Raw genomic sequence first — 16,023 nt, 5'->3', positions numbered from 1 at the left:
ACATTCATATTTACATTTTGCCTTTAATTATATTCTGTCTTTTTAATTTAATATCGTCCAACCACAATTCCCCCCCCCTATTTTGTTAAGTCTTAATCATTCGTATATGTTTTATTTTTGTATCTTTAAGCTTTTGGAGTCATAAATAAATGCAAATTCATCTAAATCAAGTTCTAGCTTCTATTTGAGTCAATTTGATTGTTTTAGACAATTTGAGTTTTTCAAAGCCATTCTGAGTCATAGTAGTCTTGTTAAGAGTATTTTAATTTAGTTTTTATGTTTTTAAGTCAATTTAGAAGGTTTTAGCAAGCCCTCCTAATCCCCGGTCTAGAACGATCCCTCACTTATCCATTCTACTACAATTGTCAAACGAGGGTTTAATTTGAGTGTCAAGTAATTCTCGCATCAAATTTTGGCGCCGTTGCCGGGGATTAGCAACTTTGCTAATCCTTTGTCTTTATTTTTATATATTTTTTTTTTTAGTTTTTCGTGCATTCTTATTTCAGATTCTTAGTTTGTTTGTTTCCTTGTTTTTTTTTAGGTACTGTGTATGACTCGTCGCTCTCGGCCTATTATAGAGAACATCTCCGACTTTGACGGTGATTTTGAACGCACTTTGAGGAGAACGAGGAGTCAACAAGAGCCACCACAACCTCCACCACAACCTAGGCTTGAAGAAGACGAAGTCGGTGTAGAAGAAAAGCCCACGGATCAGATTTTTGAAGAAGAACAAGCCATGGCAGCAGATAATAGAACCATCAAGGAGCTTTCGGCCTCGGGTTTGGATAATGCATTGCCTCTTTGTATCCAATACCCCACGGCTGCAGAGGGGAAGACTGACGAATTTGAACTCAAATCCAGTTTGTTACACCATATTCCGAAATTCCATGGCTTGTCTATGGAAGACCCCAACAAACACTTGAAGGAGTTCGAGGTGGTTTGTTCGAGCATGACCCCCGTCAATGTGGATGGGAGTATACTGAAGATGAAGGCCTTTCCATTTTCACTTATGGACAAGGCCAAAGATTGGCTCTACGAACTAGCCCCGGGAACTGTGACTTCGTGGGAGAGTATGAAGCGTGCTTTCTTGGAGAAATTCTTCCCTACTTCGAGAGTGATTCTCCTACGGAAGAAAATTAGTGGTATTCAACAGAACCATGGTGAGACATTCCCGGCTTATTATGAGCGCTTCAAAGGCCTTGTAGCTTCATGTCCTCAACATCAAATGAAGGAGGAACTTCTCCTTCAATACTTCTATGAGGGCCTTCTTCCTATCGAACGTCAAATGCTTGATGCATCAGCGGGAGGAGCATTGGTGGACAAAACACCAAGGGATGCCAAGATGCTCATAGCCAACCGAGCGCTCAACGCTCAACAATATGAAGGAGTGGGCCAAAGGGAAGCCCCACGGCAACAAAGTGTAAATGAGGTGAGTGTTATTTCTGAAATTCAATCACAGCTTGCTAATCTTACTTCTCTTGTTTCTCAGGTTGTGATTGGTCCAAAAGCACAAGAACACCAAGTTTGTGGCGTATGCTCAATTCAAGGGCATCCATCCGACAAGTGCCCTCAACTAATCGAGAATGGTGGGTGGGAATCTGCCAATGCAATTGGTTTCCAAGGACAAAATCAAAACAACCCATACTCGAACACTTACAATGCCGGATGGAGGGACCATCCAAACTTCAAATGGAGGGAGCCACAACAAACTGCCCAACAAGGAGGATTTAGGCCAAACCCCCCTGGTTTTTATTCCAAGCCGTATGCACCCCAACAATCCCAACAACCTTCGGCATCATCTCATTCAGGTACGTCTTTGGAAAGTAATCAAGCTATGCAATTACTAACCTCTATTTCACAGGGGTTGCAAAATCAAAACAACCGGATAGAAAATAACGAGAAGGAGATGATGGATATGAAGAAACAAATAGGGCAGATTTCTGAGTTCCTTGGACAGATTAGAGAACAAGGAAAGCTTCCTAGCTCAACCACAGTCAATCCAAAGGGAGGATTCGAATCCGCCAAGGCCATCACCCTAAGGGGTGGAAAAGAAGTTGGGACCGAGCCAAACAATCCCAAATCTACCCAGAAAGTAGATGAAGAGACGACACAACCTGAGGCAGATCACCCTAACTCGGCCAAATCAGGTAATTTAAGTTCAAATTCATGTACTTCACGTCCTAATCTGCCCAATGTACCTTTTCCTCGCAGGTTCATGCAAGAAAAAAAGGAAGAAAGCGAGAAGGACATTCTTGAAACGTTCCGGAAGGTGCAAGTGAACATACCGCTTCTCGATGCAATCAAACAGGTTCCAAAGTATGCTAAATTCCTCAAGGACCTATGCAATACAAAGAGAAGAAGGGCAAAACAAAGAGGTAGTGAAGGTAAGCGAGAATGTGTCCGCTGTTTTGCAACGTAAACTGCCTACCAAGTGCAAAGACCCCGGTAGTTTCACAATTCCTTGTGTGATTGGACATAATCGTTTTGAACATGCCATGCTTGATTTAGGTGCATCCATAAATGTCATGCCTTATTCTATTTATGCATCTATGAATTTGGGTGAATTAAAACAAGATGGTGTAATTATACAATTGGCCGATCGTTCTAACGCGTATCCAAAAGGAGTTTTGGAAGATGTGCTTGTGCAGGTGAACCATTTAATTTTTCCGGCTGATTTCTACGTCCTAGACATGGAGGATTCAGCCCATTCTACATCTTTGCCGATTCTCCTTGGTAGGCCATTCATGAAGACGGCCCGAATGAAGATTGATGTATACAAAGGCACCTTGACAATGGAATTCGATGGGGAAGTGATTGATTTTAATATTTCTGAAACTATGAGATATCCCGTTGATGACCATTCTTGTTTTTCCATTGATGTTATCGATTCTTTGGCGCAGGTATACCTTGAAGAATTGAACGAGGACGCCCTAGAAACAATCATCACTAAGGCCATAGAGCGCAAAAATGAAGGATTTGGGCCAATGCAAGGCCACGGCAAGGAGGAGGAATTCTTTGCAATGGGTTCTAGTGAAGAAATAATTGAGGTTGTGGCAGCCCTTGAGTCATTGCCACAACAATATGGTAAGGTTCCACTCTCACTTTCAAATTCAGTTTCCACTAAGATGCTACCTTCTGTTGTTCAGGCACCATCGCTTGAACTTAAGCCGTTGCCGGACCATTTGAAGTATGTGTTTTTGGGAGAAGGCGAAACATTGCCCGTCATCATTTCATCAAGTCTCACGGCAATGGAGGAGGAGAAGCTTATGAGGGTGCTGCGAGAGCACAAACAACAGGTGGTGGCCGTGGAGCAATATTTGGCCTTGGCCGTTGAACGAGTTACTACAGTTTGCTTCTTCCTCTTCCAGGAAATAGGTGATTGCCCAAGAAATATATAATAACTTGTTACCGATCATCTCATATCTTTGAAACAAGCCCAATCTGCATCATAGAATGCTCTTGGTTGCATTGTGCTTTTGGCAGACAGAAGAATGCCTTATCTTGATGGTCTTTTGAGGTACCTGAGAACCAAAAATGCTGCCTCATGTTGTGGGACTCATGGCTTGTCCATAAATTGACTAAGCACATGAACAAGATAAACTAAGTTAGGTCTAGGTTAGGTCTGGTAATCCTTAAGTAGATCAATCTTCCCACAAGACGCCTATATGATGACAGGTCGCTTAAGAGCTCTCCATTAGTCTATGTGAGTGCTAAATTTGATTCATTGCAAACTTCTCTGGTTTAGCTCCCAAAAACCCAAGTTCTCCAAGTATCTCAAGTGCATATTTCCTTTAAAATAATGAAATGCCCTCAGATGATCGGGCCACCTCGATGGCTCGATACCCAAGAAATATTTGAGTTGGCTGAGATTCTTGAGCTTAATTTATTGCTTGGATAGAAAATGTTTGGTTGCTTCAATGTGTTGTATGTTGTTGCCCACCAAAATTACATCATCCATAAATACAAGAATGATAATGAAACTACCTTTGTGGGATTGGACGAAAAGTGAATAATCCACCTTCGATTGGTTGAAACCAGCTGCTTTGAAAGCTGTAAAGAGCTTCAAAAACCGTTATCTAAAGGCTTGTTTCAACCTATACAAAGATTGACTAAGCTTGCATACTCGAGTCTCCCCTTTCGTCTGAATCCAAGGTAGTGACAAGAACACATCCTCATCAAGGTCACCATGCAAAAACGATTGTTGACATTAAGTTGGCGAACATGCCAATTTTGAATAGCAACAACAGTAAGAAGCTCATGAAAGGTGACTAGTTTGGCAACCGGAGCAAATGTCTTGTGATAATCATCCCTCGATTTGACTATATCATTTGACCACTAAGCAAGCTTTGTAACAATCTGTAATGCCATCAGGTTTTAACTTCGAGTAATACTATTCATACCACATGTTTTTTATACCACATTTCTATACAACCTGTTGACCCTAAAAATTACAAAGCCTACGTGGCGCGTATGCCGAGTAATTAATAAACTAACTACGTCCTTCAATTGTATGTGGGGCGTGCCAACTCATCGGCTGAGCTCGGCCTAGGAGTAAAATGTGTTGATGTTGCGTTGAACGCGTTGGTAACTTCTTGATCTTGCGACTGCGGCCGAGGATGGAACACGTCTCGGCCTTCAGGTTCTAGAGCCTGAAGATAAGGCTGCTAGTTTTGCGAAGTTTAATATCAAATTCGACTTTCAATGTGCTGAATGTAGTAACCTGTAACACCTCACTTCGCGGAGATGGCTAATGAGATGACCTCTGCCAATAAGGATTCGAAAATCCTTTTCGACCGAGACTTAGATAGATAACCAGTCAACCTCGACGCAATGCTGTTTATCCAAACTAAAGGTGCTCCGAGAACGGCTGATTCTACGGCAACAATGTTGTTTATTCAAACTGAAGATGTTCGCTGGTTGCCTTCACAATGCTGTTTATCCAAACTGAATGTGTGTTGGCAGAAAAAAGAAAATAAAAAAATCTCAAGATGTTTGAGAGGTTTTGCGCAGGGTAGTTGTGTGTTGAATTGGAGGGCCTCTTCTGTTACCATATGGGCAACCCCCGGCTCACACTTACACATTACTATAGAATAGACGTTAACAAAAGTTTCCGATCGCCGTTGTCCTCTAGACAAGCCATCACTCGCATATACAAGCAGAATTTTTCTGATGGCTAAAAAGGCAGTCTTCTTCTTTATTTGCTGTGGAAGAGATCGAAGAAGAGCTACTCAAAACATTGTTGAGATATTGGGATCCCTTAACTATTTCAACAAAACCCAAGTGCCGATCATATAGAGTGAATGCACTCAGTGAAATCCAGCTGAAAAGAAACAAAATCATTCAGCATGCATTCAGGAAATGAAATTAAAAGGATAAAATAACCATCAAACAGGCACAAGAAAACAGATTCATAATAGGAACTATGACAACGCGCCGAAGAACTTACGGCTCAAGGAAGATCCTCTCCAAAAGGACAGCCACAACCTGAGTTCAGTTTTGTGTACTTTCGGGGTGGCATCCAAGAACTGGCAGAATTGTAACTCCCTTCAGCAAACAGCCATTTCTCATGTCGTTGTACCCTTCATGCCACACATGGTAAGCATGCCAAAAAGAGTGTATCAGTGACCAATGTCTCAACCACTATTGAAGCATCCGTTTATTTTTTCAAATTCCTAGATAACAAAATGCTAGAACAAAATATACAATAACAAAACTGATCGTCAATTTCGTCTGAACAGAAATCAAGCATACATTGGTACGTGGAACACTTGACTTAACCTACTCCTGCTCATCGTCCTACCCACCCTCACCAATGGGCTACCCCAGTTGGTTCATGATGAGAAATTTTGAAAAATTGTATTCTTAATGTCTCAATAGATAATAGGCAGTGAACTTGTTACATGTATTATGAGTCATATGAATAACATGTTGTCTTTTTCTTCTCAAAAGTGTTCAAATATTACTAGGAATGTAGAAGTGCTAAGGACTCGAGAAGATAATTAGACATTAAATTCGAAGGTTGGATTTGCCTAAGAAACATTAAATTCCACACTCATAAAGCGAAAAATAAAAGTAGCAGTAAAGAAATGTAACTAGATTACTACATGTCTATATTTGGAATGTAAACTTAGTACCTCTTCATATCTTCACCATTTGAGACATTGTAGAGTGAAACAAAGGATGGACTGTAGGCAATGGCCTCAAAGGGCGCCTGAGTCCAAGTAATCTTTATTTCCCTAAAACTCTTTCTTTCTCCATTATAACAAACTACAGCGCGGTTATTGTACAACATCAGGATTTCCCCATTACTCAAATACATAATTGGTTCATACACATCACAGCACAGTTCCTCTACACAATCGTACAGTTTTCGAAAACAAGAACTTTAGTCCAAGACTCTTGGACACCGTATTCCTTCATTACCCACATGTCAAATTACTACAATCGTCCCCAAACACACACAAATGGAGACAGCCTCCTATCACTTCCAAAAGGAAACAATCCGAAAATTGATTCACGGGTAAGCTAGGGACGGGTAGGGGTCGAAACTGTTCTGTTTCAAAGTCGAAAGAGTGTATAAACTCGGGACTTTTACTACTATATGAAACCCAATGAAGCGCTCCATGCAGAAAAGCATTGAATGGCAACTGATCAATGTCCCCAGGAGCATTTCCAATACTTCTCCACACTCCCGAACCAATGGTGTAAACCTCAGCCTCGGTCCCATTGGTCATTCGCAACACCTTATATTCATTCATCGCGGAGCTAAAACCAAGTCCAACGAAAAAGAAACTATTTCGATTTCGAGTGTTATCAGTATGTGGGATAGTAATATACTCACCTAAAATCGGATTGCACACAAAACAGGGGTAATCTCTATTAGCTCCAGAAAAGCAAAGTAAGCCATTGCATGAGTTTATCAAGCGAAATTCGGGCATGGCCCCGATGGGCAGGCTATTTTTGGGACTAAACCTTATTTTCTCGAGCTGCAAATCAGAACCAGCAGAATCTAGTATATGGGTGAAATCAAGTCTCCTAGATTTTCTTATAGGGGGATAGGTCTTGATCAAGATGCCAATGGGTGATCTTGAAGCGTGGAGACGAGTAAATTCAGGGTCGAAAATTAAAGAAAGCCACTCTTTGCAAACGCACCTGCAATTCAGGAGGGTTTTGATGGACAATACCCTTGAGAGAATCTCCACGATCAAAGCCTTTGGAAGTTGTAGGAAATTGTTGCATCCTTCTCTTTTCTCTTTGTTTTTGCTGCTGATTGCTGCACTGCCTTCTGTTCTTTTCTTTGGATTTCCTTTCTTTTCTCTCGCCATTTTTTGTGTCTGGTATTGGGAAAGTTCCGGAGCACTGGGATATAGTGTTTTTAGAGAAGAACCACCACCTGCATGTTTTGTTGTGGAAACTTTTCTTACCTGCTAAATTGGCACGTATAAACTGCATGTATTTGGCAAATGACAAATGTCAAATGGTAATCAAGAAAGAAGAAATCATCTAATACGTGTACAACGCCCTTAACACACCTAGTTACACATTAGTATAGGTGAGTTTCATTTCTATATGTAGGAATCAAGCACTTTAATTAAGATTGATTATTGCAATGTAAAATAGGTAGGGATGATTTGTATTTATTAGTTATAGGTCTCTTTAATTTTTTTTTCTTATAATTAGTAATTGATTATTCTCTCTTATACATCTCAAATGGATAAATTTTTTATGTGTGTCCGAAACACGTCGTATAGTACATCATGTGTCATAATATACATTACAACAAATTATTCTTTCAGCAAATTAAGGAATTTGCAGCGAGAAATCATTTTTCTCGCTATAAAGCCCTTTTGGCAATATTCTCCGATTCTCACAAAACTAACCCAATTTTGTTCACTAAATTTGTCCTTACTATAGCTAGAAAATTAAGGGGGATGTAGTCAAACTAGGATTTGAGAGGATTTTAAAAGACTTTAAAATCCTAGTGTAGTCAATTAAAAGATTTTAAAGGATTTTGAAATCCATTCAAATCTAGGTGTAGTTAATTAAAAGATTTTAGAATCCTTTAAAATCTATGTGTAGTCAATTAAACAATTTTAAAGGATTTTAAAATCCATCCAAATCCAAGTGTATTAAAAAAATTAAGATTTTGGAGGATTTCAATAAGTTGTGGATTTTGTGGGATTTAAGAGCCAAAAGTATATATAACCAAACTAAAAAGAATCCAACCTCACCCTCTAGGATTTCAAATCCTTCCACCACAATCCATTCAAATTCTTTAAAAATCCATATGAATTTTGTAGAAGTCTTTAATCCTCTTAAATCCTATCAAATCTATTACTTTTAAAATTCTTTAAAATCCTTTAAAATCTTAGTTTGACTACACCCCCTAAATATTTGGCAATATATATACCCGTTTAAGAATATTTTTTCTTTACTATCACGAAATCTATGTTTTCCATAATTTTCCAGAAGTTTTAAAAGGTGGAAAGACCCGCCAAATCTAGCGTACAAAATGGCTGGTATGTCCCAAGTCAAGGAGTTCTTTCCTAGCTTGTTTTTGTTTCAAGAGAGTTTTCTTAGACCTTTTGATAGATGTTTTTGTTATTCTCTACTATATAAGGCATGCCTAAGCTCTCTACAAGATCACTATATTCAATATACAATACTCAAGTATTAGAGAGAAGAAGAGCTTGAGAGTCTGAGACATGCATTGTCATGGATTCTAGATTTTATCTTTCTTTTACTTTTACTTGAAAATATTTATTTTGCTAGAGCTTAGATGAAGCCCTTAGTATGAATAATCTTTAATTTTAAGGAAAACTAATTAAAAAGACTTGAAAACTTTAAATTTTAACGATAAGGACAAAATAAAGGGTAAAGTGAATAGTACTATGATTGACTTTTTAATGTAAAAATGTGGTTTTTCATTAAAGTGAGTAATACCGAGAACTTTTCATTAAAGTTCCCTTAATTTTAATTGCCAACCTATTGGGTTTTGGTCTATTGTTAAATTCCTAATCACCATGTTATCAATCTATTTACATTATCTTTGGAGCTTACAAAGTAGATTACTTGGTAGGAATGCATGAGGCTTGAACCAAAGAGTAGATATTTTCTAAAGTGCCATATAATTAGGAGTTGTAAATTTAGAATATGTAAATGCTCGAAAGAGGTGGATATTTGTCTTATTTGCATGTTCTCTGTTCTTACGCTTAATGAAGTTTTGTGGTTTTCAATATTTAGTACATGAAGTTTTTTTCGTTCCAGAGTCATGCCTAAAGTGTTAATTTTGTGACAGTCTCATATATCCGTTAGTCTGGCTGTTAAGTCTCCTATTAACTGATGTCGTGGCGCCCATATGGACAATAACTGGGTGCCAGTGTCATTAAAGGGTCCACATGGAAATTAAAATTTCAACACAAAAAAAAAAAAAAAAAAACCCAAATTTTCAAAATTCAAAATTGAGAATATGAACAATTAAAAGTGAAAAAGCAAAAGTGAAAACCATTTTTCACTTAAGGCCCACACCCCCAGAAATCTTGATCCTCCATCTCTGTCCGAAACCTTACCAACTCGTTGTCAATCCACCTCGTCGTCGCTCAACCTCGTCGTCACTCCACCTCGCGATCGATCCAACTCGCTATCGATCGCACGCCATTATACGTTGCACACACCTTTTCACATCAAAGAAGGGGAACTGTTTCTGGACAAGGTTGTCATGAAGCCATCGCTGGCAATGGGGTGGCAAAAAAGGAGAATTGAAGTAGCTGAAACACCAGTTTATTGTAAGTAACCCACCATTTTCAAAGCGTAGATAATATGGGCTTAGGTTTTCCGGATTTTTCAATTTTGAATTTTAGGGATTTGTGAGTTCCAATCCCTTTTTTTTTTTCCTATGGTTTGTGGAATTGTGTTTTGTAGTGGGTTTCCTGCATTGTTAATTGTTTTCAATGTGCACGTGGTTTTGTCTTCATTTGTGGTCTCAATTGCAGCCTTTAAAAAACCATGTATTCATGGTCCCCATGGTTTTGTTTTCACCTTTTTGTCCTCATGGTCCCACAAGTTAGTGTTTTGGGTTAACTTTTTGGGTTTTAAAATCTTTTTCCTTGAATTTGCATGCATGCCTGAATTATTTACCCTTAAAATTAACCACGGTGGGAAGTGGTCTGATAATGCATATATGGGAGGGTTTGAGGTTTGGTTTGATTACGTAGATAAAGACTTCATGTCTTTTTTCCAGATTGATGAAATGGTTAAGGAGTTAGGATATGATGAGTTTATCTTGTATCACTGTAGGATTCCTAAGATGTCTTATAGGGAGGGATTAAGGCTTATTGAACGGGACCAAGATGTGGCTAAAATGTGCAAGTATGTTCCAGGGACTAGGGAAATAGAAATGTACCTAGAACTTCTATGTCCGAAGCAAGCTGCCATGAAGAGTGGCATATTAAAAAAGGTGTTACTATATAAGATATTGAGGAATTGAGAGTGGCAATTTCGATTACAAAGGGAAGTGGATCAAAACTGAAGAAGGGTAGAGCAAAAAGGGGTGCTGATCACTTAGAAAAAAGGTTATGTCTTTTGAATGACATAGCCTACAATGGTGATGATGAGCATGAGGCTGAAGCAACTGAGGTAGGACAAGGAAGTGGAGATGAGGTTGAAGATGGTCCTCTCAATGCTGATAATGAATGTGATGAAGATGATGAAGGTGATGAAGGTCAAGGATTTGAAGAAGTTAATGAAGGGCCAGAACTAGAAGCTAATGAAGGTAAAATTTTTGAAACATTTATTTTTGCAATTTTAATTTCAGTATTCAATTATTTTTGCAAAGTTTAGGTTTTTAATAAATATGCATTATTTGTGGCAGTAAATGCAAAAGATGACACTATTGATAATAAGTTTGTGGACAGTAACTATAGTTTGGAAGATGATGATCATCGTGCAGTAGATGATACGGTTGTAGACACTGTGATTGGAGATGCTGAAAGGGGTGAAGGGGTTGGGAACCAACATCCAGAAGACGTTATTGATGCAAGGGATGTAGAAGATGTTCCACTTGATGATGAGAGAGAAGACTCATATGACCTACACAGTGTTGATGATTCAGGTTCAAAATGTGATGAGAATGTCATCTACCCTGAGTTCAATGAAGAAATCGATAGGCATGATCCAAATTTTGAAAAAGGGATTGAAGTTCAGAGATGCTGCACAGTTGAGAGAGGCAGTATGGTCTCACTCCATTAAGCATGATGCACCTTCTATTAAGCTAAAAATGAATGAGAAATGGAAGATTAGTGCAAAGCGTGAGAAAAACTGTGCATGGAGATTGTATGCTTCTAGGGTGTACATGAAGATTCAATGCAAGTGAAAACTTATGTTAGGAAACATGAATGTCCGAGGATTTGGAGGGAAAATCGTAACTGCAAAGTGACATGGCTTGTGAAGAGGTATGATGCTGCTTTAATGCTTTAGGTTGTTTAATGCTCCATGATGCTGCTTTAATGCTTCAAAGTCTACTGCAAGAGGTCAGAAAAGGAGGAGGATGAATGTTCCATGATGCTGCTTTAATGCTTTAGGTTGTTTAAGGGTTCATTTTGTTATAGTTGAATATGCCCTTAGTTTTTTTTTTGAAACAACTTTCGGATAGATCTTTAGTGTTTTGGACAGATCTTTGGTGTTTTTGGTACTCTTATTTTGGTTTAGTTGTGTACTTATATGTTGGAAGAACACCTAACCCATTAGTTGTTAAAGTTGTGGTCTTTTGATACTTTCCTGTGAATTGGAGGATGTACAACTTGGAATATTGAATTTTGTTGTGAATTGAAAGTTGTTAACAATTGAACTTTGTTGTGAACCCTTGAAACTTTATTGTGAACTTCGTTGGTAGTTAGTAGTTTAAAGGATGAATTTGCAGATTTAGAATTGAAAGCTTTTTTTTTTTTTTTTGGAAAGCGAATTGAAAGTTTGTTTGGAATTAAATTTGCAAATTTGGAATAGAAAGTTGTGGTTTTTTCCCTATTTAATTTTATTTATTTTTTCAAAAAATTTTGGCGGGAAAAAAAGGAAGGCAGTACACAGTTATGAGTTAAAATTTTGGGTGGAAATTCTTTTTTGAATTTTTAATTTCCACGTGGACCCCTTGATGACACATGGCGTCCAGTCATTATCCACATAGGCACTATGTCATGATCAGTTAACGGGAAACTTAACAGTCATACTAACGGATGTATGATATTGTCCCAAAATTAACACTTTAAGTATAACTTTGGGACGAAAAAAAACTTTATATACAAAATGTTGAAAATCACGAAACTTGAGAGTAATAAACTGAGATTTACCCTTAATTATATTGAGAGAGTTTTTAGTGTGCTCGAAACATAAGATGGTACATCACATGTCATTAAATAATGCTGAGACACTTCAAAAATAAAACTTTTCTTCACCTATATAATGACGCATATTATATCATCATATATTTCAGACATAATGAAAATTTCTCCTAAATAAGACGCCAATCTTTGAAATCTGAACCTGATACTTCAACTTCTACTTCTACACTTAAACACACCAAACCATTGCATGACGTAAGTAGCCTGGCACGCTCGGTATGCTGGTGTACTGATGGGAAAGTGTAAACAGAAAAACCAAACTTTTATGTATGAAAGTGATATGAAAAAAACAAGTGTAGTTGAGTGCGAGATCTGCAAAACTTAAAGAGTAGTAAAGTGGTAATTGCCCAAAAGTTAAATTATAACAAGAGCTTTGTAATCCCCTTGTTATCTACAGAAGCAGATCAGTTTCTCTGGTGGCCTCTTTTACCATATGCTTTGGTATCCATAGAAGCAAATTTGCCGAAGAATACAAGGTGAGTTTTTTTGCACTCCAACGATTAATCTTCATACAAAAGTAATTGAAGAAGAGCTCGGAACTTGCATCTAAGCATTGAACCCCGTGCCTCCCACCAAATGCTTAACATAATTCTTTTCCTTGTAAATGAAAGTGCTCACCGCGGACGGCACCACCGCCGTGACTCCCTTCAGATTTCTTACTGTTGCCTACCCTGAAAACATGACATAAATGAAGGATATAATCAACTTCCCCAACCAAAAAAGCAAAACTAAGAGTTGTAACACAGAAATGCAGCTAACTTACCAGAGAAAAATCATTTGCCTCATTCAGTGAAAAAGAAACAATCATCTCTTACGTGACCAAAGAAAGGTAAACAAACTAAAGCCATCTATATCTAACAAAAAGTTTGCTTTAAGTTTAGGATATGTCACATTCGTCGCGGCCTAGTAAACAGCGCGTATATCATGATATGCAGAACTAGGTATAATTAGTAGAACTCATACGACCTTTTTATGCATGTTTGAAAAATGCAAAAACATAGGTCACGTTTGTCTTAAAAAAGATTTAACTTCGACAGTTCAACAAGTAAAAAGTGAAGACTATAACTTGATCAGTACCTCTCCACCTCTTCTCCTTCTGCAACATCGTAGAGCGAAATAAGGGAGGGACTGTAAGCAATTGCTAAAAAGGGCGATGTAGTCGCTTGAATTGATATCTCCCTGAAGCTCTTAGTTTCTTGATTATAACAAAACACATCCCTATTGTTGAACAACAGCAGGATTTCATCATTATTTAGAAACATAATATGTTCATACGACTGCCAGCTTAGATCCCTGTGATACTTATACAAGCTTTCAAAAACAATGATTTTTGTCCAAGACTCTTGAACACCGTACTCCTTCATAGCCCACATGACCAATTTGAGAGAATCAACACCAATCACACATAAATGGAGACAATCTCCCACCACATTCAATACCAACATATTAGAAAAATGATTCTCTGGTAATCTAGGTAAGGATAGTGATCCGAATTGTTCTCTGTCGAAGTCAAAAGTACTTATGAGATCAGAAACCCAGCACTCGCGGATCAAACATGCTCTATGGTGCAAATGCATAACTGTTTTCCGCTATTGCAAGAAAGTGCAAATATGTTAGGGTTAAGCAAAAGAAGAGCTCCATGCAGAAAAGCATTGAACGGTAAATAATTACAAAACTCCTGAGGGCAATTTCCAATGGTTCTCCATGCTCTTGTACCAATGGTGTATATCTCAGCCACTTCGCTATTGTTCAGTTGCAACACTTCGTACTCATTCGTCACATGGCTAAAACCAAGTCCAACACAAAAGCATTCGTCTCCACTTTGATTGGAAGGTGGAATGGTGATGTACTCACCCAATATTGGCTTGCACACAAACATGTAATAATCTTGATTAGCCTTTCCAGAAAAACAAAGTAGACCGTTACATGAGTTTATCATATAATTATGAAAGGCTCCCTTGGGTGGTAGGTTATTTCGGGAGGGAAACCTAATTTTCTCAAGCCGAAAATCAGAGCCAACACATTGGTCTACATGGGTGAAATAAGCATTCTTTGATCTTCTATGTGGGGGATAGTCCTTGATCAAGATGCCGTTGGGTGATCTTGAAGCATGGAGATGAATAAATTGAAGGTCAGAAATTATAGAAAGCCACTCTTTGCAAACACACCTGCAGTTGAAAACTGTCTTGACGGAGAGCCTTGAGAAAATGTCAGTAACTAAAGTCTGCGGAAGTTGTTCAAATTTGCCAGGATCCCCTTTCTCTTGGTTGCAATTGCTGCTATCTTTGCCACTCTTTTCCTTGGCTTCATGGCATTTCTTTTCTTTTGTCTCAAATTGTAGAGACGTTAGAGAATCAATGGCGGTATATATGTATAGTACACACTACACAGTTAGGGTGATCCTTATAAGGAGTAATATTTTTTGTCACATAATCGACATGATGTTACAATTTCACTGAAATTCGTTACTCATAATCTCATAAACCATGTGACATACCAACACGGTATTATAAGTTGACACAAAACTATATATATAACAGATGATGTGCATAAGTTAAGTGAGTTTTCAAAAATATGGTTTTATAAGTTGAAGATCGTAGATGGATGGGCTAAACAAACTTAGATGACAGTGAACCAATCCATAAACGTGCTTTGTGAATTGATTTAAATACAACACAGACAACAGGATTAATGCAAGACACCAGTAATATAAATGAACATAAGAAAGAGAAGAGCAGAAAACGCTTTTATGCCGGAAGTCACCAACACATGGGAAAAAAAAAAACCTCCGGCAAAAAGCTGCTTCTTTTTTTTTTTTTTTTTTTTTTTAATCAGAAAAAGAAGCACATACGTTATTCAAACCTGGTGGGGAGCCGCGCAATACACATACCTTACCAACACGATGCAGTACAATTTTTGAAGCAAGCAAGCAGTTTTTTGTCTCCTTTTGATCGCACACCACTGAACGCGGAGTAAGAATCTTTGCGCACATACAAAATGGATGATATAATCTGCTAGATTTGAAGAGTTTCACTCAAAGAATTTTTCTAATCTCACACTCAATTCAACGGAATGCGAAGTGTGTCAGTAATTGATGGAAAACCAGATTCTTGTAGTAAACGTGATCCTAATGAAAAGGAGGACTAGGGTTTGTAAATTGTTTCTCAACTTGAACACAAAGTAATTTGATTCACATCCTAAAAATGCATTTAAAACTGATCTCACAATTTTTAAGAGAGTCCAATTAAAAACAAAATATTCCCCTTGGTTTGGACTTTGGACTTGTAATTAACCATATTAAAAAGATTAGCCACAAATCCAATGCTCATAAAATAATTAGAGGGTTGTAATTAGCATTTGGACATGAATTAAAAGATTTATAACAAAAGATATAGACTTCAACACATTCGGATGCGGTCCATAAGCAAGGCAAACAAGGCATGCACCTAGGTCTCACTTAAAAGGGCCTCATATGGCAAACAGGCAGGTGCCTGGAGGCCCACTTTAAATTGAAACTCTATTACCTTTAGCGTAACCCTTGGAGTAAGTTACCCCTCTATTCCTCCCCCCCCCCCCCCCCCCTCCCCCCCCCCCCCCCCCCCCCCCCCCCCCCCCCCCCCCCCCCCCCCCC

At 38.3% G+C, this 16,023-nt stretch overlaps 1 protein-coding gene across 1 annotated transcript; it reads right to left on the bottom strand.

Moving 5' to 3' along the window:
- Nucleotides 1–6,419: 6,419 nt before the first annotated feature.
- Nucleotides 6,420–7,325, bottom strand: LOC125475363 (F-box protein At3g07870-like). Its single transcript, XM_048580071.1, has one exon. The coding sequence runs from the start codon at nt 7,323–7,325 to the stop codon at nt 6,420–6,422; it is 906 nt and encodes a 301-aa protein (XP_048436028.1).
- Between the last annotated feature and the right edge of the window lie 8,698 nt (nt 7,326–16,023).

The sequence above is a fragment of a genome, unplaced genomic scaffold (genome assembly GCF_019419815.1).
Source record: "Pyrus x bretschneideri cultivar Hongxiangsu unplaced genomic scaffold, Pyrus_bretschneideri_v1 Contig141, whole genome shotgun sequence".
Classification (NCBI taxonomy): Eukaryota; Viridiplantae; Streptophyta; class Magnoliopsida; order Rosales; family Rosaceae; genus Pyrus; species Pyrus x bretschneideri.
This window is presented reverse-complemented; position numbering and strand designations above follow the sequence as displayed.

What these genes read in the sequence shown, in the direction of transcription:
- LOC125475363 (XM_048580071.1), bottom strand. Translation starts at nt 7,325, where the DNA reads ATGGCGAGAGAAAAGAAAGGAAATCCAAAGAAAAGAACAGAAGGCAGT.